General features: G+C 52.3%; 1 protein-coding gene across 31 annotated transcripts in view; it reads right to left on the bottom strand.

Moving 5' to 3' along the window:
• The window catches only part of PPP6R2 (protein phosphatase 6 regulatory subunit 2), a 101,969-nt gene that overhangs the window by 13,971 nt on the left and 62,083 nt on the right, over positions 1-25,915 (bottom strand). For all 31 annotated transcript variants that reach the window (XR_011380341.1, XR_011380342.1, XM_070053107.1 and 28 more), the window contains 7 exons: positions 20,502-20,688; positions 12,473-12,610; positions 11,424-11,489; positions 9,308-9,420; positions 8,871-8,984; positions 7,474-7,600; positions 6,244-6,396 (listed from right to left, as the gene is read on the bottom strand). Coding sequence is in view for 29 of the 31 variants with exons in the window: in XM_070053107.1 (XP_069909208.1) it covers positions 6,244-6,396; positions 7,474-7,600; positions 8,871-8,984; positions 9,308-9,420; positions 11,424-11,489; positions 12,473-12,610; positions 20,502-20,688 (898 nt within the window). In the remaining 2 variants the exon portion in view is untranslated. The remainder of the gene's footprint in view (positions 1-6,243; positions 6,397-7,473; positions 7,601-8,870; positions 8,985-9,307; positions 9,421-11,423; positions 11,490-12,472; positions 12,611-20,501; positions 20,689-25,915) is intronic.

Here is a 25,915-nt window from a genome sequence, read left to right as displayed (position 1 = left end):
CTTCCCGGGGCACCCCGACCTCTGCACCAAGTGGCTGCCTCTGATTCTGTCTTTGATCCATGAGTTCCTAGAAGTGTTGCTAAACTCTCGACATACGGGGGCTCCGTCAGGACGAGTTGTTTGTGGACACTGGAATATTCCCCACAGCAGCCAGATCCAAGCAGCATGGACTGATGCCAGCGAGTTTCTCCTGGCAGACAACAGTGGCTGAATGAAGACAGCTGCTGTCCCCTGCCTCCACACACCCTCTTCAAACCTGCCGCTGAGTCTCCGACCTGCTAACATGGCAGGGAGGAGGCGCGCCTACTGCCACCTCACACACACCAGGGCCCACGGCAACCTCTGTCTCAGCCATGTGCTGGCCACGTGGAGAAGGAGGGGTGTGCAGAGTGAGAGATGGGACAGGATGCAAGTTTAGGCCCTCCTTCCGGAACACCGTCCCTTTCTCTGCCTGTGTGGCCGAGTCACCCTGAAGGTTCATTACGTATCCTCACCTGCAACACGGGGCCACCACCACCTCTCAGCGGGCAAAGGCCAGAGCAGGTGGCTTCACTGGCGAATTCTGCCTACCCTCTAAAGGGGAATAACACCAGTCCCAAACTCTCCCCAGAAACTGAACAGGAGTTGGGGGTGGTGCTGAGGGAGGGGCAGTGACGTGGTGGCACAGCAGGGAAAGCATCTGTCTGTGGTGCCGGCAACTTATGTGGGCGCTGGTCAGAGTCCTGGCTGCTCCACTTCCATCCGCTCCCTGCTGATGTACTTGGGAAACAGAGAGGCTCAAGTGCGTGGGCCTCTGCACCCACATGGGAGATCCAAGCTTCTGGCTTGGGCCTGGCCCAGCCCCAGTCGTTGCGATCATCTGGGAAGTGAATCAGCAGGTGGAAGATCTCTCTGTGTGTCTCCTCCTCTAACTCTGTCTTTAAATAAATAAATAAATCTTTGGGAAAAAATTGAACAGGAGGAACATTCCTGATTCATTCCATGGAGCCCTGATACCAATGCCAGACAGGACAGTAAAACTGCAGAGCCAATGCTGTGGTGGTGTAGTGGGTAAATCCCATATGGGCACTGGTTCAAGTCCTGGCTGCTCCACTTTCAATCCAGCTCCCTGCTTTAAGGGCCTGGGGAAGCAGCAGAAGATGGCCCAAGTGCTTGGGCCTCTGCACCCGCATGGAAGACCCGGAAGAAGCTCCTGGTTTTGCCTTGGCCCAGCTCCAGCCGTTGCAGCCATTTGGGGAATGAACCAGTGGATGGAAGACCTCTCTGTGTCTCTGTGTCTGTCTCTCTATCTCTGCCCTTCAAATAAACAAATAAATCTTAAAAAAAAAAAAAAAAAAAAAAGGAAAACTGCAGACACAATACTCCTTAAGATAACTGAGGCAAAAGATTAACAAGGCAAATTCAGCAGCGTGTTAGAAGCACATATCATGCCAAGGCAGGATTTATTCCTGGAATGAAAGGATGGTTCAACCAATGAAAATCACTCAATGTAATACACAAGAATTAAGGACAAAATACCAATGGATAAAATACCAATGATCATCTCAATTTATAAAGAAAAAGCATTCAACAACATTTAACTTTCCTAAAAAATTCAATAAATTAGGAATAGAAGAAAACTTTTATTATAAAATTAGAAAGGCATCTATAAAAATTCCACAGCTAACAACACACTCAGTGTTTAAAGATGAAAATCTCCTCCTCCAAGATTAGGAACAAAGCAAGGGTGCCCGTTCTAACCTCTTCTATTAACAGTACTGGAAGTTCTAGGCAGACACTTAGGAAAGAGAAAGAAATAAAAGGCATCTAAACTGGAAAGGGGAGGGGCCGGCGCCATGGCTCACTTGGTTAATCCTCCGCCTTGTGGTGCCAGCATCCCTTATGGGCACCAGATTCTGTCCCGGTTGCTTCTCTTCCAGTCCAGCTCTCTGCTGTGCCCAGGAAGGCAGTGGAGGATGGCCAAAGTGCTCGGGCCCTGCACCCACATGGGAGACCAGGAGGAAGCGCCTGGCTCTTGGCTCTGGATTGCATAGCTCCGGCCATAGCAGCCATTTGGGGGGTGAACCAACGGAAGGAAGACCTTTCTCTCTGTCTCTCTCTCTCTCTCTTTCTCACTGTCTACCTCTGTCAAATAAATAAAATAAAATAAATTGTAAGGGAGAAGTAAAATCCCATTTTCCAATGATATGATCTTACTCTTTGACATCTCTGCAGATTTCACATCAACTGGAAAGCTAATACCCAGCAGTTATAGGATACAAAACCAACACATGCAAATCAGTTGCATTTCTATACACAAGCAATGAACAATCAAAAAAGAAAATTAAGAAAAACAAACTTCAGTCAGGTATACAAAGTACCACATGTTCTCACTTATATGCTGGTTGAAAGTTACCTCACCCAAGTTCAGAGTAGAGCAGTGGTGACCACAGCCTGGGAGGGGTGTGGGAGAGGGACAGGACAGAGGGTGAGTCACCTGCACCAGGTGCAGCTGGACAGGAAAATGACTTTCAATGTTTTATAGCAAAGGATAAGAAGTTAATCATATATTGAAATTGCTGGTAGAGGCAACTCTGGTTCCTAATACAAAAAATGAGAAATGTCTGAGATGATGATTATGTCAATCATCCTGATTTAATCATTATTCATTATAAAAATGTCACACTTTACTCCATTTACAACTACTATGTGTCAATTTAAAAATACACATATTTTTACAACACAAATTTCATTATGTTTGAAATGTAAAGTATTATAATTTATGAAAATATTGAACATTTTCAATAAATTTAAAATGACTACAACTTAAGATGAAAGTTTCATGTACAATAGCATTCAAAAAGTTAAAATTCTTATGGGCCAGCACTGTGCCACAGCCACTGTCTGGAACGCTGGCATCCCATATGGGCACTGGTTTGAGTCCCACTTACGATCCAGCTTCCTGTTAATGCATCTGGGAAGGCAGTGGAATGTGGTTGAAGTACCTGGGCTGTGGCTACCCATGTGGGAGACCAGATGGAGTTTCAGGCTCCTGACTTCAGCCTGGCCCAGCCTTGGTTGTTGTGATCATTCAGGGCAGTGAACCAGAAGATATAAGATTTCTTTCTCTGTCATTCTGCTTTTCTTTTTTTTTTTTTTTCCTTTTCTTAAAGATTTATTTTATTTATTTGAAAGGCAGAGAGAGAGAGAGAAAGAGAGAGAATCTTCCATCTGCTGGTTCACTCCACAGATGGCTGCAAATGCCAGGGTTGGGCCAGGACAAAGTCAGGAGCCAGGAGCTTCTTCTTGATCTCTCATTTGAGTGCAGGGGCCCAAGCACTTGGGCCATCTGCTGCTGCTTTCCTAGACACATAAGCAGGGAGTTAAATTGGAAGTAGAGCAGCCAGGACTTGAACTGGCCCACTATGGCATGCCAGTGTTATAGGCAACTGGCTTTACCAGCTATGCCACAATGCTGGGTCCCATTCTGCCTTTCAAATAAAATAAATCCTTTTTTAAAAAGATTTATTTATTTATTAAAAGGTAGAGTTATGTGGGGGTGGGCAGAGAGAGAGAGAGATCTTTCATTTGTTAGCTCACTCCTCAAATGGCTGCAATGGCCAGGGCTGGGCCAGGCTGAAGCTAGGAGCCAGGAGATTCTTCTGGGTCTCTCACATGGGTGCAGGAGCCCAAGTACTTGGGCCATCTTTCACTGCTTTTCCAGGTACGTTAGCAGGAAGCTGGATCAGAAATAGAGCAGCCAGGACTCAAACCTGCACCCATATGGGATGTTAGCACTGCAGGCAGTGGCTTAATCGCTGTGCCATAGTACCAGCACCTCAAATAAAGTAAATCTGAAAAGAAACAAAAAAAGAGTACAAAGACATACCACAAAAAGGGAGAAAATATTTGTAAATCATACATCTGATAAAGGATTAATACTTAGAATATAGAAATAACTCCAACAACTAATGAGAAAATTCAAAAACTGGGCCAGTGCTGTGGGGCAGTAGGTTAAGCCTCTGTCTGCGCTGCCAGCATCCTCTATGGGCACCAGTTTGAGTCCCAGCTGCTCCATTTCTGATCCAGCTCCCTGCTATAATGTGCCTGGGAAAGGAGCAGAAGATAAGTGCTTGGGCCCCTGCACCCACGTGGGAGACTTGGAGGAAGCTCCTGGCTCCTGGCTCCTGGCTCCTGGGCTCTGGATTGGTTCGTCTTTGGCCGTTGTAAAAACACTGAACCACAGCAGCCGACACTTGTGACTCAGGGGTAAAGCCGCTGCTTGTCTTGCCGGCATCCTACATTGGCACGCTGGTTCAAGTTGTAGCTACTCACTCCATTCCATCCCTCTATAATGAATCTGGGAAAGCCTGGCAAGAGGCCTGAGTACTCGGGTCTCTGCTACCCATGTGGGAGACCCAGATGGAGTTCTTGGCTCCTGAGTTCAGCCTGAACCAGCCCCCAGCCATGGCAGCCATTTGGGATTTGGGGAGTGAATCAGTAGAAAGAAGACTTCTCCCCCGCCCCCTTGCTCTTTCAAATAAATCTTTTTTTTTTTTTTTTTTTTGGACAGGCAGAGTGGACAGCGAGAGAGAGAGAGAGAGAGAGAGAGAAAGGTCTTCCTTTGCCGTTGGTTCACCCTCCAATGGCTGCCGTGGCCGGCGCACCGCGCTGATCCGAAGGCAGGAGCCAGGTGCTTCTCCTGGTCTCCCATGGAGTGCAGGGCCCAAGCACTTGGGCCATCCTCCACTGCACTTCCAGGCCACAGCAGAGAGCTGGCCTGGAAGAGGGGCAACCGGGACAGAATCCGGCGCCCCAACTGGGACTAGAACCCAGTGTGCCGGCACCGCAAGGCGGAGGATTAGCCTAGTGAGCCACGGCGCCGGCCGTCAAATAAATCTTAAAAAGCAATAGAACCATATGACCCAGCAAGACTACTCCTAGGTATATATCCAAACAGGGACTCACACAGTTATCTGTGTGTTCAGGTTCATGCAGCATCATTCAAAACAGCCAAAAGGTCGAGGGAAGCCAAGTATCTGTGGATGGATGAATGGACGGACAAAGTGCGGTCTACACACATAGCGATATGCCTCAGCCTTAGGAAGGAAGGAAGCTACAACACTGAAGAGCCTTGAGGAGATGAGACTGACTCTAATAATCTAGTCATAAAGAGACAAGCATTCTGACCCCACTTACACGGTGCGCCTCTCAAGTTCAGAGACAGACTAGCACAGTGGTTGACAGTGGGTAGAAGAGTTAGTGTTTAACGCAACAGAACTCCTGTTTGGGAGAATGAAACAAGTTCTGGAAATAGATAAGGCAATGCTTATACAACAGTGTGAATGAACCTGATGCCACGAAATTGTAAAAATGGTTACAATGGCAAATTTCACATTATGCTACTTTACCACAATAAAACAAAGGCAAGGAAGAAAGAGGGGGAAGAGAATTCTTCAGCAAGAGGGAAAGTTTGCGATGATCCCCTGAGCTAGACTGGGATTTCACAGCCCCAGCAGAGGCCAAACTGGGAGAGCTTCTGAGGCAGACAGTGCTGCAGGCCAAGATCCAGGGCTGCCTCACCCTGGGACTAAGATTGCAGGGAGATTCCAGCCTCCCAGGGGCAGAGGCCAAGGGCAGGGCAGAAGAGAGGAGGCTGTGCCGATAGCAGCCGCCGGGAGCGAAGTCCTCCCTGTAAGACCCTCCCTCTCAGGGGACTAGCTCCAACCTCTCCCACCCAGAGGCACCATGCAGCTGTCATTGCCTGCTCAACCCGCCTGTCAGACACCAGGGCCATCTCACAGGCCAGGGGCAGCATCTGCTGAGTGGAGGGCGCACCCTGCTGGCTTTGAAAAGAACGGCAAGGGTGAACTCCACTGCAGATGACGGGGGCTTCTCATTCAGGACACTTAATGCTCAGGAGCTACAGTCCAAGTGCTACCTTGTGAACTCAGAGTAAGACAGGATACGGATGCACACAGCCCCAGGGCCTCAAACAGCATCGGAAACCCACCCTCTGCATTCAGGTAGTTCTATGGTAGATCCCCGTGAGTCCGAGGTGGAGGCTTGTCCCGCTGTCACTCAGATGACCAACCAGGGAGCTGGGACTCAGGCCCAGACCTCCCCTAGGCAGTCCCCTGTCCAGGTGAGTAAGTCCCGCTGTCTGCCCCAAGGGATCCTGTTCTGCTGCCACTGACTCCTGCGCGTGTCTGGCCACCAACCCTGCATGACGCGTGTGGCGCAGGACCGGCTGGGTGTCCTCACCAGCAGTAAGTCCATGGTGTTGAGCCGGCAGAGTTCCTGGTTGATGCTGGGCGTGTTTGTGTGCAGCAGTGCAGCCATGAGGCGGGCACCGTGTAGACGGGCATTCCCCAGGGGCTCCTCCAGCACGCCAATGGTGGTCAGGATCGCTTTTTTCTGTAAATACAGGAGGTCCCCCCCACTGAAGCCTATGGCCAGTGTAGCCACTGCCGGCTTCTACAACTTCATGTTCCACTCACTCAGGGTCGGAGTCACTGCTCCACAACGTGGCCCAGTTTAGGAGGAAATGCAATGTGTGCAGGGGGAGGGGGGTCCCTTGAGGCAGGGCTAACTGCTAGAGGCAATGAGGGTATCAGCAGGGTTAAGAACCCTACCATTCCCCTCGGCCTCACAAAGAGTGAGTAGGCACACTCAGCTGGTCCTGGGAAGCCCAGGGCACACGCATGTGTGCAGGCCAACGCAAAGGGTCACCCTAAGAGACGGGGCCAGCAGGACCACCGTGATGGTGTCAAGAGCCTCCGATCAGCTGGAGCCCTTGGTGGGGCATCTTGCTGCCAGTGTCCCTGGGGCTCTCACTGGGACAGATCCCAGGACACAAAGCTAATGAACACACCCCAGGAACATGATCAAGGTCAGACTGGATTTGGGTATTTCTGACCCTCGCTTCATTCAGCAAAACGGGTCCCCTTTTCACTGAATAAATGTCCCACCAACACAGAATCCAGGCCTCCATGAAGCTTCCTTGCTAGTGGGGAGGAGAAGACCAGCAGACCGGAGGTGCTGAGGAGAAGCACTGGAATGCAGACAGGGCTGTCTGGGGAGGGTACCACTGAGACTGGATGCACAGGGGGAGCTGAGCATTCTTATGTACTCACCCCTCTCAACACAACCCACGCACTGCCCCGAGCCTCCTCTAGGGCATCCTGGCCCTTGCCCCCGGAGCCATGTGGCCCTTGGTCAGGTGTCCCCAGCTTGGATGTTTCCAAGTTGGCCTCGGGTTCAGCTGCCTGGGCCGGATGCAAAGTCCCCATTCCCAAGCCTCCCCATAGTGGGGCAGAGATGGATGTTCACAGACTGGGGTGGGGTGCAACCTGGGGGTCTCGGAACAACAGTGTTAAAATGCATCCACACCACACTCTGCCTCCTCCAAGACCAACTGTGAGGTCCTCTCCTTGTGGGCCACCATCCCGCAGTGTCTCCAAGGGCAGGCAACAGCAGTTCACAGCCATCTACCTTTGGCGGGCGAAGCAGGAGCTGGTGAAAGTCCTTCAGCCTGGGCTCCAGGCCATGCAGGACGCTGCTGCTGACGGTGAACGATCGCTCCAGTCCCTGAGAAAAGGAGTCCACTGCGCACTCTGTCCTGTGGATGAGGACAGAGATGGGAACTCGGGCATACCTGTGCCCTCACACTCAGTCAACGTCTTCCTCCTAAGAGAGCTCTTTTTAATTTTCCCAGATCCCAAGAATGACACTACTCAAGACCTCCACACATGATGTGGTGCCTGGGAAAGGGAGGAAACAAAGGCACGTTTTAGGAAAGCGTTTCCAGGGACATCGGGGCACAGGGCCAGGAGAGGTGATGCAGTTTTGCTTCCCCACTGCCCCTCAGCCCTGGGGGACTTCTCCCTCCGCTTGTGGAAACATTCTCTGTGGCCCACAATTTTGGCTGAGGTATAGGACAGGGGACTAAGCCACAATGTCCCTTTGGCTTTCAAACAAACTTCTCTGAGATATTTATGTGAACATTTTTTTTCCAATTACAGAAGTAATACATGGCCATTATAGAAAAAAATTTAGAGCTGTGGTACAGTAGGTAAAGCTACCACCCATGACACCGGCAGCCCATATAGATGCCGATTCTTGTCCTGGCTGCTCCCCTTCCAATTCAGCTCCCCGTTAATGGCCTGGAAAAAGCAGTGGAAAATGGCCCAAGTACTCCCACCAAGTACTCCCTCTCCCTCTCCCTCTCCCTGTCCCTGTCCCTGTCCCTCTCCCTCTGTAAATCTGACTTTCAAATAAATAAACAAATCTTTTTAAAAATTAAATATGGAAAAGGATTAAAAAGTAAAGAGAAACAGCTGGTTTCTCTCTGTTCTAATTTTTAAGCTTTCCCTTCTGTCACAAGCAGGGTTGGGCTCAGCACCCAGACGTGGCCCAGACCTCTTGCTTTTATGAAGAGTTAAAAAAAAATCAGTAGAAACCATGATTAGAATGTCTTAATTCTACTTTTAGGTAAGACACTAATAAATGTGTACTAGATAATACCAAAGAGGAACAGTTGGTACTTTAGCCACCAAGATTAAGTCAATTTCTTGCCACTTTCCTATTGTCTTTTTTTCTTTATAAAAATGCACAGGCTATTGGTCCCAGCACACAGAAACAAGGGACAGCGGTCACCCTGAGAGAGCAAGGCCATTGCCACAGCATGTAATGGGACAGGGCAGACAGAAACATTGTATACGCAGCATGGCCTCCCAACTGCACAGCAGCATCCGCAGACGGCGCGCACAGGCCCAGGGATGCTGGTGCCGGTCCTGCTTGCGCCCACTACTGGAGCACACTCCACAGGTCTCCCAACCACACCTCCTGTCTGAAACGTCAAACAACTCTCATTTTCCCTTGGGACTCACCCAGCCCGCCTGGTTTCCAACAAGGTGAGCAACACCTGGGTCCCACTGACGAGGCAGCTCTCGGTGTGGTCCCCATCAAACATGTTCTTCAGAAGCTGCTCCACGCAGTCCTGCCTGCGGACCCACACGAGGTCACTGCCACGCAGAGGAGGTGAGGACAGCCCCTTCCCCTCGCGCGGAGGACCCGGCTACACCCTGGATCTGAGGGCTCTCACTCCAGCCTACCTGGGTTCAAGGCAGGTGCCCAGGTTCACAGTTCATCCCTTCCCTGTTGGCCCCACCTCTGGATCTGCCAGGAGACCCCTCCCCCAAGAAAAAGGCCCATCAAATTAACTAGGCTCCGAATCTGGGGAGTGTTTCACAGCCAGCCCAGCAGAGTGCCATCAGAGCAGGGTCTCAGAGAGAGGCCCACCACACCACAGCCCACCAGCACTCACGACTCCAGCGCTGTGAGGAGGGGGTCTGGCTCCGTAGCCTCTTGCAGCTGACTGCCCTGGTCTCTGCCCAGCCTAATGATGTCACAGAGAGTCTGAGACGCATTCGACTGCCTCTGGAAGACAAGGGAGACACAGCCCTCAGTGCCCGGGAGAGACGACAGCAGCGCCAGCCCTGCTGCTGCCCCTGACGGAGCTGCCTCGTCGAGAGCAGCTCCACAAAGGCCCAGACCCCGGTCTGTGTCAGAGAAGCCGCGTCCATCTTTCCCGTCTCCAACGTGGAGACCCGGCTAAGTTTTCAGCTGTTCTGAGCCATCCCCAGGAATTCTGATGCAGTGCAACACAGATCTGCTCTCCACCTCTGACCCACGCTCGGAGAGACACTGAACATGCAGCCTTGTCACGATTCTGCGTTTTAAGCGTGACAAGGAGCCACTATCAGCGAAAGCAGGGAAGCTGCTGCAGAGGAAGGGGAGCACCAAACCTTCCAGCCCCTCCCACCCTGCAGCTGTGCAATCCGAGTCAAATATGCACTTGCTGGCAATGGAGGCGTGTTCCGTGGGGGAGGTGGGCATGGCTGACAGGATAACCCCCTTCCTGGGCACTGGTCTGAGGAGGAGACACATGGTCGACTGCTTTAGGAAAAAACGAAAGCAAGTTGGTTGGTTCTGTGGTGTGGCCTTGAGCCCACCTTTGAGACAAGGGACGGACCATTACACTCACACCTGCAAGTGGTCTCCACCCTGGAACAGGGCAGCCGCCTTGCTTCCCACAGGTGCCAACAAGGCCCTACCCAGCTGTCTGGCCAGGCCCCGAGCACTGACACAGAACAAAGCAGAGTGGCCAGGCAGCTGTGACAGCTTCAGACATGAGTCAGTCAGCACCAACTGTTTTCTTTTCTTTTCTTTCTTTTTTTTTTTCTTTTCTTTCTTTTCTTTCTTTCTTTCTTTTTTTTTTTTTTTTTTTTTTTTGACAGGCAGAGTGGACAGTGAGAGAGACAGAGAGAAAGATCTTCCTTTTGCCATTGGTTCACCCTCCAATGGCCGCCGCCGCACTGCGGTGATCCGATGGCAGGAGCCAGGTACTTATCCTGGTCTCCCATGGGGTGCAGGGCCCAAGTACTTGGGCCATCCTCCACTGCACTCCCTGGCCACAGCAGAGAGCTGGCCTGGAAGAGGGGCAACCGGGACAGAATCCGGCGCCCCAACCGGGACTAGAACCCGGTGTGCCGGCACCGCAAGGCAGAGGATTAGCCTAGTGAGCCGTGGTGCCGGCCCAGCACCAACTGTTTTCAAACTTCCTGAGGACTGTGCATGTGCGTGTGTCTATGTGTAAATATCTGTAACACAAAAAAGAAGGTCTATCAGGATTTGCAGGGAGAGGGCAGCTGAGACAGGAGGCCCCGTGTCACCTTGCATGCTTCCAGATCTATGGTGAACAGTTTCTGGGAGGCCGCCAATGAGCCCCTCCCCAGTTCCCCGCACTTCAGAATCCATGCCCTTGTCACCCTGTCTCCCTGCGTGCGGGCCACACGTACTCTCGTGCCTAAGGAGGGAGGGCACTGCTGAGATGAGTCTGCATGGCTTCCTCCTGCTCACGGGAGGAAGCCAGCGGCCACACAGGAGCCCTGTGGACAGGCACATGTGGCTCAGCGCTCAGAGCTGAGGGTGGCTTTGGCCAGCAGTCCCAGGGAGCAGAGTGCTGCAAAGCCTCTGTGTCCACAGAAGCAAGCCCTCCCAGGCAAATCCTGCAGCTAATTCCGGGATAATCTGCTAATCAACTACAGATAATTATATGAATAGATAACCAACAGAACTATTTTTATAATACAGACATTATTTTTAGTTGAAAAAACCCCAAGAACCTATAGGTTGGCACTTGAATAGAGGAAGAAAAGTAAACAGTAGGGGCTTCATGCGGGAAAGAAGGTGAGATGTGAGAGACTCGGACAAAGCTCCTGGCTCCTGGCTTTGGCCTGGCCCAGCCCTGGCTATTGTGGCCATTTGGGGAGTGCCCCAATGGACAGAAGATCTCCCTCTGCCTTTCATGTAAGTAAGTAAACATACACATACGTAAATAATATAACAAAGCAGGTGGGCTCTGTGAGCACCACACTCACATCCTCATCCTGACTCGGATGGATCAACTCCACAAGTCGCTGGATGATCTTCTCTTCATTCAGCCACTAAAAGGGACAAAACGTGTGTTAACATCTCTGTGCATGATTAGGCAAACAGAAGAGAAGTTCTTTGAGGCCACAGAAATCCACACACCCAGGTTTCCCAGAGCCTCTGCCTGACCTATCTTTCTACACAGACCCACAGAGAACACAGAGAACACGCAGTAGGTAAGAGTCTAACTGGAGAGACTCCTGTCCATCTGTCCTAACGGTGCACGGGTGAGCTCTGTCTTCAGGGCAGTCTCTGAAGACCAGGGTGCGTGAGTCGGAATGAGCTGGGGACCAGCTGGACATGGAAGTCAGATGACCTCTGCTCCCTGTGGCACCGGCACCTTCTTGGGAACAGAAAAGCCAAAGGACCTTGGTAGGGCCACAGGAGCACTGTGAGGGCTGAAGCGGACACTTTTTAAGGTCCCAGAGTTATGGAGGCCCAGTGTCGGGGCCCTGCAGAGCTGGCCACACTGGCTCCTCCAGGGCCCACCAACGACCCATGCCCCAGATGCTCACAGGGCCACTCTACAAAGGGAAGGAGATGGCCCGGTGAGGCTGCTTGGCTTCCCACCCGACTCGGAAACAGCAGTTCTAGCTCCACAGGAAGTTATTAACCTAAGAGTGACCGCTGTGCCAGGCAGAGGCCACGGCTCCACGACACATTACAAGTGACGGTGACAAAGCAGTTGTCCAGCCCTGACGTCCAGGCCTTCTTTGGGCTGGGGACCTTCCCCTCCCGCGGCACCTGACACCTCACTGAGCTGCTCCAAGGCGGCAGGGGCAGGGGCAGGGGCACCGGCAGTGAGGAAAGGCCCAGTGCCCTCTTCAGAGCGGAGGTCAGAGCACAGGAGAGATGGCATCTCTCCTCTCTGCTTCTAGATGGATGCGGCCTCAAGAGGGAAGAGATGCTGACCACAGGCCTTGACCAGACCCCTGAGGGACACCAGGCCGCCTGAAGCATGCTAGAAACACACAGCCCTTCCCTTCCAGGGACTCACGTTCAGGACTTCCTGCCGGAGCCCGGCTGGCTCCACACAGCTGACCAGGCGCAAGAGCAGATCCATGAGGGCTGAGGTGCCAATGTGCTTCAGCACCAGGCTGATGAACTTGTCCTTCTTCTTCAGGAACGCAATCACCTGGAATTAAACACAGCTGATAAACAAGCAGGGGCTGAGAAAACCGTGAGACACTTCCCCCAAGAACTGTCATGAGAAAGGTGAACGTTCAAGACTAAGCAGGACCAGCGGAAAGAATCCGAATGAACCATAAGCAAGGCCTCTGCCTGGACAGGAGAGCAGCAGTGCTGGAGGTGAGGCGCATGGGCTGATGAGATGCCACTTCCCAGGGGACAGCACCTGAGCAGACAGCACGGGCAGCAACTCCATGCGTTCCACTCAGCAGTGAAGACACTATTCAATACCAAGAGAAATGAGCAAGGCTGACACAGCCGAGCTGGGAGAGGAGGGTTACTGTTTCAGCCTGAGACCTGGAGCTCGACTCCTGGTGCAGAGAGCACACAAGACAACCAGCCACTGACAAGAACCTCAGTGGTGGAAGAGGAGAGAAGAAAGAGGCATTTTACAAGGGGCTGGCGACAGTGCTGCGAGGGTGTGCACAGCTCACTGTGAAGCCGTGGGGTCGGGGTGCCCACCACAGACATGGTGACCTGCTCCAGAAATGGACTTTGGTCAGAGTGGAGACAGAGGCAGAGAAGCCTGGGCTGGGTCCCCGGCCGCCATACGTCTGCAATTCAGCTCTGGACAAAGTGACCGCTCCACCCAGGCCACGAGGCTAGGGCAGGCCCAGAGCTCTGCTGGGAACAATGACCCACCCCGTGCGGAGAGGCAGCCACGCTTCCTTGTGCGAGCTGATGCGGAAGTCTGCACGTGCTAGAAACTTAATCTGCGAGGTCACAGGCTAACAGATTAGGAGGCGGGGCCTTCGAGAAGTGATTAGGATTGGATGAAATCACGAGGGTGGGGATCCATGGCTGCATTGGTGGTTTTTTGTGTTTTAAAGATTTATTTTATTTATTTGAAAGACAAAGTTACAGAGGTAGAGCCAGAGAGAGAGAGGTCTTCCATCCGCTGGTTCACTCCCTAAATGACTGCAATGGCCAGAGCTGAGCGGATTCAAAGCCAGGAGCCAGGAGCTTCTTCCAGGTCTCCCACACGGGTTCAGGGACACAAAGACTTGGGCCATCTTCTACTGCTTTTGCAGGCCATAGCAGAGAGCTGGATCGGAAGTGGAGCAGCTGGGACTCGAACTGGTGTCCATATGGGATGCTGGTGCTGCAGGCCGGGGCGTTAACCACTGTGCCACAGCACGGGCCCTGCACAGTGGTTTTATAAGGCACAGAAGGGACTGAGCTAGCACATTTGCTGTCCCAGGACTGGACGCCCTGTGCTACCTCAGGACTTGGCAGCATCCTCGCAGGAGCGAGGCCCTCACCAGAAGCTGCCCTGGACTTCTGACTTACCAGCCTCTACAACTATAAGAAATAAAGTACTTTTCTTTGTAAATCCTCCAGTTTAGGGCACTCAGTTATAGCAACAGAAAACGGACTACGGCAGAAGAAGACGGGAAGATGAGTTGGGGGAGAACAGGGAAGGAGAAAGCAGAAGGAAAAGAGCAGGGAGAAGAGGGAGGGAGGGAGGAGGGCTTTGAAAATGACTGGGGGGGGGGGGGCGCTCTGGCCTAGCAGGTTAAGCTTGTTCAAGTCCTGGCTGCTCCACTTCCAATCCAGCTCCCTGCTAATGCACCTGGGACAGCAGCAAAGGATGGCCCGAGTCCTCAGGCCCCTGCACATACATGGGAAACCCAGAAGCAGCTCCTGGATCCAGCTTGGCCCTCCCCCAACAGTTGCAGCCATTTGGGAAGTGAACCAGCAGATGAAAGACCTGTCTCTGTCTCTCCTTCTCTCTGTCTCTGTAACTCAGCCTTTCAAATAAATGAAATAAATCTTGAAAAAATTATTTATTTATATATTTATTTTGAAAGAATTACAGAGAGAAAGTGGAGGGGGAGAGAGAGATATCTTCCATCCATCAGTTCATTCCCCAAATAGCCGCAACAGCCAATGCTGGGCCAGGCCGAGCCAGGAGTTTCATCTGGGCCTCCCACATGGGTGGCAGGGGCCCAAATACTTGGGCCTTCTTCTGCTGCTCTTACTAGACCATTAGCATGGAATTGGAGTGGAAGTAGAGCAGCTGGGACACGAATCGGCACCAGTATAGTATGCTGGCATCACAGACGCTTTACCCACTTCACTACAATATCGGCCCCAAACCTGTGACTGACTAAATGAAGTATAGTACATACATGCCAAGGAATACCGCGCAATAAACAGGAATGAACTGCTGGTACAACCTGGACAAACCTACAGGAAACTATGCTGAGCGAGAAGAGTAACCTCCAAGGGTACATAATTTAGAATTTAAATAAGTTTGAAATGGAGAACAGATTAGTGGCTGCCAAGGGGATGGGATGGGGAAGGAGTGGAAAGGGGTGGGGAAGGTGGGTGTGGTCAGGAAAGAACACAGAGGACCCCTGTGGGTTCAGAATCTGTGACAGAGGATTCACAACACTCACAGTGATAAGCTGCAGAGAACGTCACACACACATAGACACAAACTGAGTGCGAACTGGAGAGACCAGAACCTGACATCGTACCAGTGTCAGCATCGCGGCTGATACTCCACTAGTGTTTTATAAAGGTAAGGTCACCATGAGAGGCAACTGGTCAGAGTATACAAGGTTTGCTTCATATTATTTCACAACAGCACGTGAATCTAACAATTATCGCAATTAAAAATTCAATGTAAAATATGCCACCTAGAATAACACTGAGGCGAGGGGTGTGACCCAGTGGGTTAAACTTCTACCTACAATGCTGGCATTGGGAGTTCAAGTCCCAGCTACCCTCCCCTCCTTTCCCCTCCCCTCTCATTTCCTTTCCTGTCTTGTCTTATCTCTTTCTTTCTCTCTCTCTTTCTTTCTTGATTTTATTTATTTGAAAGAGCCATAGAGAGAGGCAGAGACAGACAGAGAGAGAGAGGTCTTCAATCCACTGGTTCACTCCCCAAAAGGCTGCAACAGCCGGAGCTGAGCCCACCAGAAGCCAGGAGCCAGAAGCTTCTTCTGGGTCTCCCACATGGGTGCAGGGGCCCAAGGATTTGGGTCATCCTCCACTGCTTTCCCAGGAACATTAGCAGGGAGGTGGATCAGAAGTGGAACAGCAAGGACTCAAACTGGCACCCATATGGAATGCCAGCGCTGCAGGCTGGGGCTTTAACCCACTGTCCCACAGTGCTAGCCCCCCAGCTCCTCTTTCTGATCCGGCTTCGTGCAATGTGCCTAGGAAGGCAGCAGATGATGGTCCAAGTACTTGGGCCTCTGCAACCCAGGTAGGAGACCCAGATTGAACTCCTGGCTCCTAGCTTGAACCTGGCCTAGCCTTGGCTGCTGTGGCTATTTGGAGAGTAAACCAGCACATAAAAGATATCTGTCTCTCACTCTTCTCTCTGCCTTTCAAATACATAAATAATGTTTTAAAAAATAACACAAATGTATCAAATACCTAAGAACAAATCTAGTGAGATCCATACAAGACTGCTACACACAGGTGCTGAAGCAGGAGGGGCTGGGCTGGCTGCAGTGGTCCTGCTCCAGTACATTTCCTTTCTCTCCTCTCCTCTCCTCTCCTCTCCTCTCCTCTCCTCTCCTCTCCTCTCCTCTCCTCTCCTCTCCTCTCCTCTCCTCTCCTCTCCTCTCCTCTCCTCTCCTCTCCTCTCCTCTCCTCTCCTCTCCTCTCCTCTCCTCTCCTCTCCTCTCCTCTCCTCTCCTCTCCTCTCCTCTCCTCTCCTCTCCTCTCCTCTCCTCTCCTCTCCTCTCCTCTCCTCTCCTCTCCTCTCCTCTCCTCTCCTCTCCTCTCCTCTCCTCTCCTCTCCTCTCCTCTCCTCTCCTCTCCTCTCCTCTCCTCTCCTCTCCTCTCCTCTCCTCTCCTCTCCTCTCCTCTCCTCTCCTTTTCTTTCTTTCTTTCTTTCTTTCTTTCTTTGACAGGCAGAGTGGACAGTGAGAGAGAGACAGAGAGAAAGGTCTACCATTTGCCGTTGGTTCACCCTCCAATGGCCATCACAACCGGCGTGCTGCGGCCGGCGCACCACGCTGATCCGAAGGCAGGAGCCAGATACTTATCCTGGTCTCCCATGGGGTGCAGGGCCCAAGCACTTGGGCCATCCTCCACTGCACTCCCTGGCCACAGCAGAGAGCTGGCCTGGAAGAGGGGTAATTGGGACAGAATCTGGCGCCCCGACCGGGACTAGAACCCGGTGTGCCGGCGCCGCAAGGCGGAGGATTAGCCTAGTGAGTCGTGGCGCCGGCCTCCTTTCCTTTTTAAAAGATTGATTTATTTGAAAGGCCAAGCTACAGAGAGGCAGAGGCAGAGAGATCTTCCATCTACTGGTTCACTCCCCAGATGGCCACAATGGAGCTAGATCAGAAGTGGAGCAGCCAGGACTCGATCTGACACCCATATGGGATGCCGGCACGGCAGCTGGCAGCTTTACCTGCTACACCACAGCACTGGCCCCGATCATGCATTCTTTTAAAGGAAAAAAACCTAAGCCCAGCCCCACCTACAGCCCACACTGCTGTACTGCCTGTGTCTGAAGAATATTCTTTCACATTTTTTAAAGGGTTGGAAAACACACACACACAGATGAAGAGTATGAGGCAGGGATTATCTGTGGCCCACAAAGCCTAGTCTTTACCATTAAGCCCTTTACAGAAAAGTCTGCTGAGCCTCTTGCTAGCTGACAGCACAGGGTGTGAACAGCACAAAGGTCTGAATTCAAACAGAACAACTATGAAAAACATTTAATGAAATCAAAGCAATTCAAACATTACATATACATTTGATGGTGTGATAACAATATTGTGGTTATACTTGTAACAGAGTCCTTATCCTTTAGAAACATGTACTGTGGGCCAGCGCCATGGTTCACTTGGTTAGTCCTCCACCTGCGGCGCCAGCATCCCATATGGGCACTGGTTCTGGTCCCAGCTGCTCCTCTTCCGGTCCGGCTCTCTGCTGTGGCCTGGGAAAGCAGTAGAGTTGTGGCCATTTGGGGAGTGAGCCAGCAGATGGAGGACCTCTCTCTCTGTCTCACCTCTCACTGCTCACTGTCTGTAACTCTACCTCTCAAACAAATACAATCTTTAAAAAAAAAAAAGGAAATACTTGGGGGGCTGGTGTTGTGGTGCAGCAGGTTAAGCCACTGCCCACAATACCAGCAACCCCTATGGGTGCTGGTTCGAGATTCCACTGCTCCACTTCTGATTCAGTTCCCTGCTAATGTGACTGGGAAAATAGTAGAAGATGGCCCAAGTGCTTGGGCCCCCTGAACCCACGTGGGAGATCTGGGAGAAGCTCCTGGCTCCTGGCTTCAGCCTGGTCCAGCCCCGGCTGTTGCGGCCATTTTGGGAGTGAACCAGCAGGTGGAAGATCTGTCTCTCTGTCATTCTCTGTGTCTCTGGCCTTCAGTAAAAAAGCAAGTCTTTAAAGAAAAAAAAACAACACAAGAAAATATCTGAAAATGGCACAGTAGTATGGTCAGGCTACAGTAAACTACGAGACATATGCATCCAGGTCCTGGGCTGCAAGGACCAGACACATGAGGTCTCTGACTTCTACCACCTCCAGCCAGGCGGCCACCGGAGTGCAGCACCACTGCTCTGGCTGTCACCACCCCATCCCTTGTTGTCACTCTTCATTTTATGATCTGAGGGGTAGGCATCTGTGGCACAGCAGGTTAAGCTGCTGCTTGGGACACTGGCCTTATGTATCAGAGTGCCAGTTACAGTACTGGCGACTCTGATTCCAATCCAGCGTCCTGAAAATGCACCTGGCAAGGCGGCGGCAGATGGCCCAAGCGCTTGGGCCCCTGCCACCTCTCTCTCCCTCTCTCTGTTTCCCTCCCTCCCTCCTTCTCTCCCTCCCTCTCTCTGTCTCTGTCTCTTTGCCTTCCAAGTAGATGAACATAAACAAACTTTTTTTTTTTTTTAAGTTCAGGCACTTTCTTCTTAAAAAGAAGAAAGAAAAGGGTATGAGGTGAGGCAGTCCTCTGAGGTGCCCTGTACACCTCAGACTTATGATCGGATAAAAGACGACGTCCCAGCAGACACTCCCAGCAGGCCAGTGGAGTCCAACAATGACCTCAGGGCTTGCATGGCCTCAGAGCTGAAGACACAGACACAAAACACTGGTTTGTTCCCTGAGTGGATACTTCACAGTATTACACAGTTATGTTTGGGGTATAACTCCAATTATCTTCACATATTTATTTTCCATCAGCTCATTTCCATTTTGCTTCAGGGACTGTGAAGAGCAGCTTGCAAGCACCTGGTGGCTGTTCCACCACTCAGAGCCTGGGCAGTGGGAGCTCAGGGCAGTCTTCAGAGGGCACTGCTGAATGGTACGGAGGCACCTGCATGTCTTCAGACCACTCTGCACCCCAAGGTTGAGCAGCCGTGACCTCAGGAGCGGGGGCTGTCCATTCACCCTGAAATCCCTCCCGGGTCACAGCCTGTCTCAGCAGCGGCCTGCCGTACTTCTCCAATCTCCAAGATCTCTGTGGAAGCAGCCTTCCCAGGCCAGCATCAACCACATCAAACCCACTGAGTGGGGTCCCTGTTGCAAGGGATGGCAATGCCCACAGAGTGTAGAGGACAGCCTGTGTTAGAGAACCATGGTAGACAAGTGTACGTAAGATGCCTCTGTGAGAAGCTGATGGTCAGCCCTGGGTCAGTGGCCACCGGAAGACGTGGATGCTGGAAGGCTGCCTGGGTCTGGTTAGTGAAGGTCCCCGGTGTGAAGCGGCCAGCAACGAGAGTGGCTCCAGTGGTAGCAGCAAACCAGTGCTCCTGGAGGATGCAACACTGGCATGAGCAGCCAACAGAGGCCTCCCTCTGGTGAGGACAGTGTTGATGTCATCACTCTTCCTTTTGCAGATGTCCCGTTCCACTTGGAAGTCAAGGCTGCAGCCACCCAGGTGGGTCCTGCGGTGAGGAATCTGAAGACATCCTCCTCCTTCCTTTGCAGACATCAAGGACTGTAACTCACACGGGATCAAGAGTGATGCCGTACGGCCCCTCACTGGGTAGCATGGAAACTAGCTAATTAGCTAATTCTAATTAGAAAAAAATCCTTATATTTTAGAGATATATATACTGAAAAATTTAAAAGATTTATTCATTTGTTTGAAAGGCAGTTATAGAGAGAGACAGACAGAACAGAAACAGAGAGAATGCTTTCATCTACTGGTTCACTCCCCAAATGCCCACAACCACCAGGGCAGGCCAAGCTGAAGCCAGGAGCCTGGAACTCCATGAGAGGCGTCCCACGTGGGCAGGTGTCTAATCACTCGGGCCATCTTCCACTGCTTTCCCAGGCTCACTAGCAGGGAGCTGGATCCCACACAAGCAGAACAGCCAGGACTTAAACCAGCGCTGTGATAAGGGATGCCAGGATTATTTTGAAATAATCCAGTGGGGATGGGCTGCCGGTGGCAGGCCCAGGCCACCTCTGCATCTCCTGAGTGCACAGTGTAGAGGGGCTGCAGTGTTAGGCCACCATAGGCAGGAGCAAGGACAGGCTCCAGAAAGATCACGCTATAGCTCCTTCTGAAGAAGCCTAATGCAGAAGTTATCTTCTATTGCTTTCAAACAGTAAGTGCTCTCAACACAGACATGCCAAACACATAGGACAGAGAGCAGACCTGAGGAGGTGGGTGTCTAACGTCCACATGTCCTGCTATATCCCAGGACAAGCCAGCCCAGACGGGGCCTGGAACAGCTCCTGGGAGAGTGAGAAGTGCTGCCTTTTCCACAGCTGGCCACCAGAAGCTGCTCTCTTACCCAAACTCCAGCCCACATCTCAGCAATCCACCTGCTCGGGCCGGATCCCAAGAGCAGTGCACAGTGCTCCCCCCAGACTGACGACAGTCACACGCTGCACACATCACTCACCTGTTCCGTTTTTCTTACGATGAGATTGCCGATGGTCTTGCTGAAAAAACTGGCGAGCAGAGGGTTGAGAGGGGGCTCCCGGTCCAGGAAGTTACACAGAAGGCGCAGCAGACTCTCATCCTCACCTAGTCTGTCACTAATCTGCGGCACGTCGCAAGTCAGGAGCTCACAGGCTGTGTTGGGGAACCTGCGAGGGCAAAGTCCTAGCAGTTACTTAAGGAGCGGATTCTTCTCGGAGCTTTGTGGGCTCACACCTCTGTAACCCTCACAGAGCTCCCTCAATAATTTTCTAAGCAGCAGCCCCTGTGAGAAGAACCGAGCCGTGAACAGCCCTGAGCAGAACGAAAACAGTTATTCTGCGACTCACTGGTGGTTTTGGCTACTAGAAGCTCAGATTTTTTTAAACAGACCTTTAGTTTCCTCATTCCCCATCTGACACTTACCACCTCACTTCCACTCTTCAGCTTCTAGCTTCTCCTCCCTCCCGCCGCCACACTCGCCCATCAGAACCGTCACCCCGTCTGATATGCACGTGCTGTTCAGTGAGGCCGAGGCCCCGACCCCTCTGCACTGGAAGGGGCTGTCCTGTCCTCTCCATGCCCTCACCTCAGAGCAGCAAACACAGACCCAGTTTGTTCCTAGACAGCAGCTTACGATGCAGTGCCAGTTCTAGGCATGATGGGAGTCATTTATTACTAATAATACCCTCTTTTGTGGATAATGTACTTTTCTTTTTTTTTTTTTTTTTTTTTTTTTTGACAGGCAGAGTGGACAGTGAGAGAGAGAGACAGAGAGAAAGGTCTTTCTTTGCCATTGGTTCACCCTCTAATGGCTGCTGCGGCCGGTGCGCTGCAGCCGGCGCACCGCGCTGATCCGAAGGCAGGAGCCAGGTGCTTTTCCTGGTCTCCCATGGGGTGCAGGGCCCAAGCACTCGGGCCATCCTCCACTGCACTTCCAGGCCACAGCAGAGAGCTGGCCTGGAAGAGGGGCAACCAGGACAGAATCTGGCACCCCGACCGGGACTAGAACCCAGTGTGCTGGCGCCACAGGCGGAGGATTAGCCTAGTGAGCCGCGGCGCTGGCCTGGATAATGTACTTTTCATGGGATACAAAATCACCTGGAGCCCATTCACCCCTTCAGGACGCCATGATGCCTCCTTTAGAATGCCAGGCAGACATGGAGAAGATGACAGACGGGACAGGCACACCTGACAGAAGTCCTGGACATGCATATCTGACCAAGGGCCCAGGACACACACCATGACCACAAGCCCTGGATACAGCCCTTGACAGTAACAGGGAGCAAGGCCTGATGATCCCTTGCTCAGCTGGGTGCGTCTGGGATTGCTAGGACAGGTACAGAGGGCCCAACCAGCACAAGCCCAGTGGGAGTATCCTGTGGGACTGCCTGCCCCAGAACAGGCCAGTCCCCAAGGCCAGCAAGTTACCTGAGCCTCTTCCTTACATCGCTCACCTCACCACGGAGGTGACGGCACATGCCCGCCCAGACGCCTTCAGTGAGGATGCCGGGGCCATGTGCATAAAGCACACTGGCTCCTGGCAGGTGGACATGTTCTGCTCATAGCAGCCACTGTACCCTCTTTCTCTTGCCAACATGTGGCTGGTGCTGTTAGGCAGGAAGTTAGAAATTAGCCTATGTGTGTGTGAGAAGGCCGGAGGGAGCCAGCATCTGCAGACGTCCACTTTGGAAGCAGCCCAGCATCTACACCTCCAAGTCCTGCCCAGACCCTGATACCCTTCCCCCATGGAAAAGCTCTCTCCTCAGCACCAAACAGCTACCTGGCCTGGTAGCACTGAACAGTACAACTCTACATCCTCCCTCCAGGGCAGGCATGACTCCACCTGTCTGATAACACTGGTGGTAAAGCTGGGAAGGAATTTTTCTTATTACACAGCAAACCCTTTGTCCTGGAGGAGAGGCGGGAGGCGAAAAAGGGACTTGCTTAAAAACCAGCAGTCTAAGCAAAGACCACATGCTCAGCTCTGCTCTCGGCTGAGCCGCCCGCCTGGGCTGCCAGGTGTAGGCTCTCCATTTAACCACGTGCCCTCGCTTTCCCAGTCGGAGGGACTGGACGCTCCCTCTGTCCCTTCCGTTCTGACAGATGCCCTGTCCCCAGCAAAACCCTGCTGCTTTACTCTCTGTCTCACGCCTGAATTCCTTCTTGAGCAAAGACAAGAACCCCACGACTTCTCTCTGGTCACAGTGCCAAGCACAGAGGAGGCTCCAGAGCTAGGCCTGAGCCCAGGTGGTCACTGTGGGTTAGCTAGAGGAGGGCCTGGGTTTGGGAGACACTAAAGGCAAACAATTAGCTGAGTGTGTGGGGCAGGAAGTCAGACATTAGCCTGTGTGCATGAATGGGACAGAAGGAAAACAAAGCGTCTGCAGAAGCTCACCTTGGAAGCAGCCTGGCCAGACCCCAATGACTATTTTTTTTTTTTTTTTGACAGAGTTAGACAGTGAAAGAGAGACAGAGAGAAAGGTCTTCCTTCCGTTGGTTCACCCCCCAAATGGCTGCTACGGCCGGCGCGTTGCGCAGATCCGAAGCCAGGAGCCAGGTGCTTCCTCCTGGTCTCCCACGCGGGTGCAGGGCCCAAGCACTTGGGCCATCCTCCACTGCACTCCGGGGCCACAGCAGAGAGCTAGACTGGAAGAGAAGCAACCGGGACAGAATCCGGTGCCCTGACCGGGACTAGAATCCGGGGTGCTGGTGTCGCTGGCGGAGGATTAGCCTAGTGAGCCGCGGTGCTGGAAATTTTTTTTTTTTATATTTATTTGAAAGGCAGAGTTACAGAGAGGCAGAGAGAGAGAGAGAGAGAGAGAGAGAGAGAGAAGTGTCTTCAATCTACTGGTTCACTCCCTAGATAGCAGCAATGGGTGGAGCTGCGCTGATCCGAAGCCAGGAGCCAGGAGCTTCTTCTAGGTCTCCCAAGTGGGTGTGGGGGGCCCAAGCACTTGAGTTATCTTCTACTGCTTTCCCAGGCCAGAGCAGAAAGCTGGATCAGAAGTGGAGCAGTGGCCAGCACTGTGGCATAGAGGGTAAAGCAGCCGCCTGCAGCACCGGCACCCAATATGGGCACCGGTTCAAATTCTGGCTGCTCTACCTTCTGATCCAGCTCTCTGATGTGGCCTGGGAAAGCAGTAGAAAATGGCCCAAGTTTTTGGGCCCCTGTGCCCACATGGGAGACCTAAAAGAAGCTCCTGACTCCTGGCTTCAGATCAGCTCAGCTCCAGCCTTTGTGGCCAACCGGACAGTGAACCAGCAGATGGAAGACCTCTCTGTCTCTCCTTCTCTGTGTGTAACTCTTTCAAATAAATAAATAAATCTTAAAAAAAAAAAAAAAAAAAAAAAAAAGTAGAGCAGCTGGGACTTGAACCAGCACCCATATGGGATGCTAGCAGTTTTACCCACTACACAGCTCTGGCCCCCAGACCCCAATAACTTTATAAGTGGTCTCAGCCCTTCCCCCAGGATAGCTCGCTGGGAGAATCCTCTCTCCTCAGCACCAAAGGAGTCCCCTGGCCTGACAACACTGGGCAATAAAGCCTTCACATCTCTGCTCCAAGGCAGGCGCCCTAGGGGAAGTGCCCCGCCCCATCCAGGTGGATCTGATAGCACTGAGCAGTGAAACCTTGTGAGGAATTTGACCTAGTTCACACTCAGCAGCAAACCCTTTGTCCTGGAGGACAGGGAAGGGAAAACTGGACCCCCATTCTCTTATAAGCCCCAGTCTGAATGCAGACTGTGTGCTCAGCTCTCGGCTCTCTCCTGAGCTGCCCGCCTGGCCTGCCAGGTGTGTTCTCTCCACCAAACCATGTAACCTTGCTTTCCCTGTCTGAACGAGTGGGCACTCTCAGATTCTGTCTGGAAAGGTGCCCATCCGTTCTGACGGATGCCCTACGCCACTAAACCTTGTACCTTGCTTACCACTGCTCACTCGCATGCGTTCTCTCTCTCATGTCTGCCTTTTTAAAAAAGATTTCATTTATTTATTTGACATGCAGAGTTACAGACAGGGGGAGAGAGTGAGAGGTCTTCCATCTGCAGGTTCACTCCCACATGGCCGCAATGGTAAGAGCTGAGCTGATCAGAAGCCAGGAGCCAGGAGCTTCTTCTAGGTTTCCCATGCAGGTGCAGGGGCCCAAGGACTTGGGCCATCTTCTACTGCTTTCCCAGACACATTAGCAAGGAGTTGGATCAGAAGTGGAGCAGGTGGGACTCGAACTGGCACCCATATGGGATGAGGGCATTGCAGGCCAGGGCTTTAACCTGCTGTGCCACAGTGCCTGGCCCTGCATTTTTTCTTGTGCAAAGATAAGAATCTGTCCCATCCATCTCTGCTACTGAGTGTAGCAACTACCAGGTGTGGAAGTGGAAGAAACAGAGGGATCTCACCTGGCCACTGGGTGAGGTGGGTGTTTCTCATTAGCTCAAAGAGAGAGCACCGTTGAGTGCCCTGAGGAATGGAGGGGCCTGCTGGACTGCGCAGACTGGCCCAGCAGCAGAGGGACGGCCTGGCTGGGCCCCAGATGAGTGGTGGCCATTGCACACAAGCACTGCAGGCCAGGTGAGTGGGAGGAGGGGACCACGAGCCAGGACAGGGATTAGGTCAGGTTCCGGCTTGCCTCCTCACCAGCCACACTCTCTGGCTTTCAGTGTTCTTGTCTGTGAAGCGTGAAGTGTCCAGCACATGGGACAATCGTGACGACCAGACAAGTGCTCAGCAAACTGGACAAAATATAGTCACGCGGGGTAGAAGGGCCAGAGAGAGCCAGAGGAGCAGCAGCAAAGGTCCTAGTGAGGCTCTGTGTCTCCCAGATCTCTAACAAGACAAGAGCTTAACAGCGGGGAGGGGAGAAGTCAAACCCCAGGAGTCATGAGGAAAATCAGAGTGAAGAAACAGAGAAAAGAACAGACTGCTCTCTGTGTCTGAAGAGCACCGGGAAGGAGCTTGTCTACACGGACAAACGTGTCAGAAGCCACTTTCCAGGGGGATATCTCAGAGCAGGGACTAAGATTTTCTCCTTTGTTAAAATCAGTAGGTACTGGCCGGCGCCGCGGCTCAACAGGCTAATCCTCTGCCTAGCGGCCCCGGCACACCAGGTTCTAGTCCCGGTTGGGGCACCGGATTCTGTCCCGGTTGCCCCTCTTCCAGGCCAGCTCTCTGCCATGGCCCGGGAGTGCAGTGGAGGATGGCCCAAGTGCTTGGGCCCTGCACCCACATGGGAGACCAGGAGAAGTACCTGGCTCCTGCCTTCGGATCAGCGCGGTGCGCTGCAGCGGCCATTGGAGGGTGAACCAATGGTAAAGGAAGACCTTTCTCTCTGTCTCTCTCTCTCACTGTCCATTCTGCCTGTAAAAAAAAAAAAAAAAAAAAAATCAGTAGGTACTGAT

This window comes from Oryctolagus cuniculus, chromosome 11 (assembly GCF_964237555.1).
Source record: "Oryctolagus cuniculus chromosome 11, mOryCun1.1, whole genome shotgun sequence".
Taxonomy (NCBI): Eukaryota; Metazoa; Chordata; class Mammalia; order Lagomorpha; family Leporidae; genus Oryctolagus; species Oryctolagus cuniculus.
The sequence above is the reverse complement of the archived record's forward strand: the minus strand, read 5'-3'. Positions and strand labels throughout refer to the sequence as shown.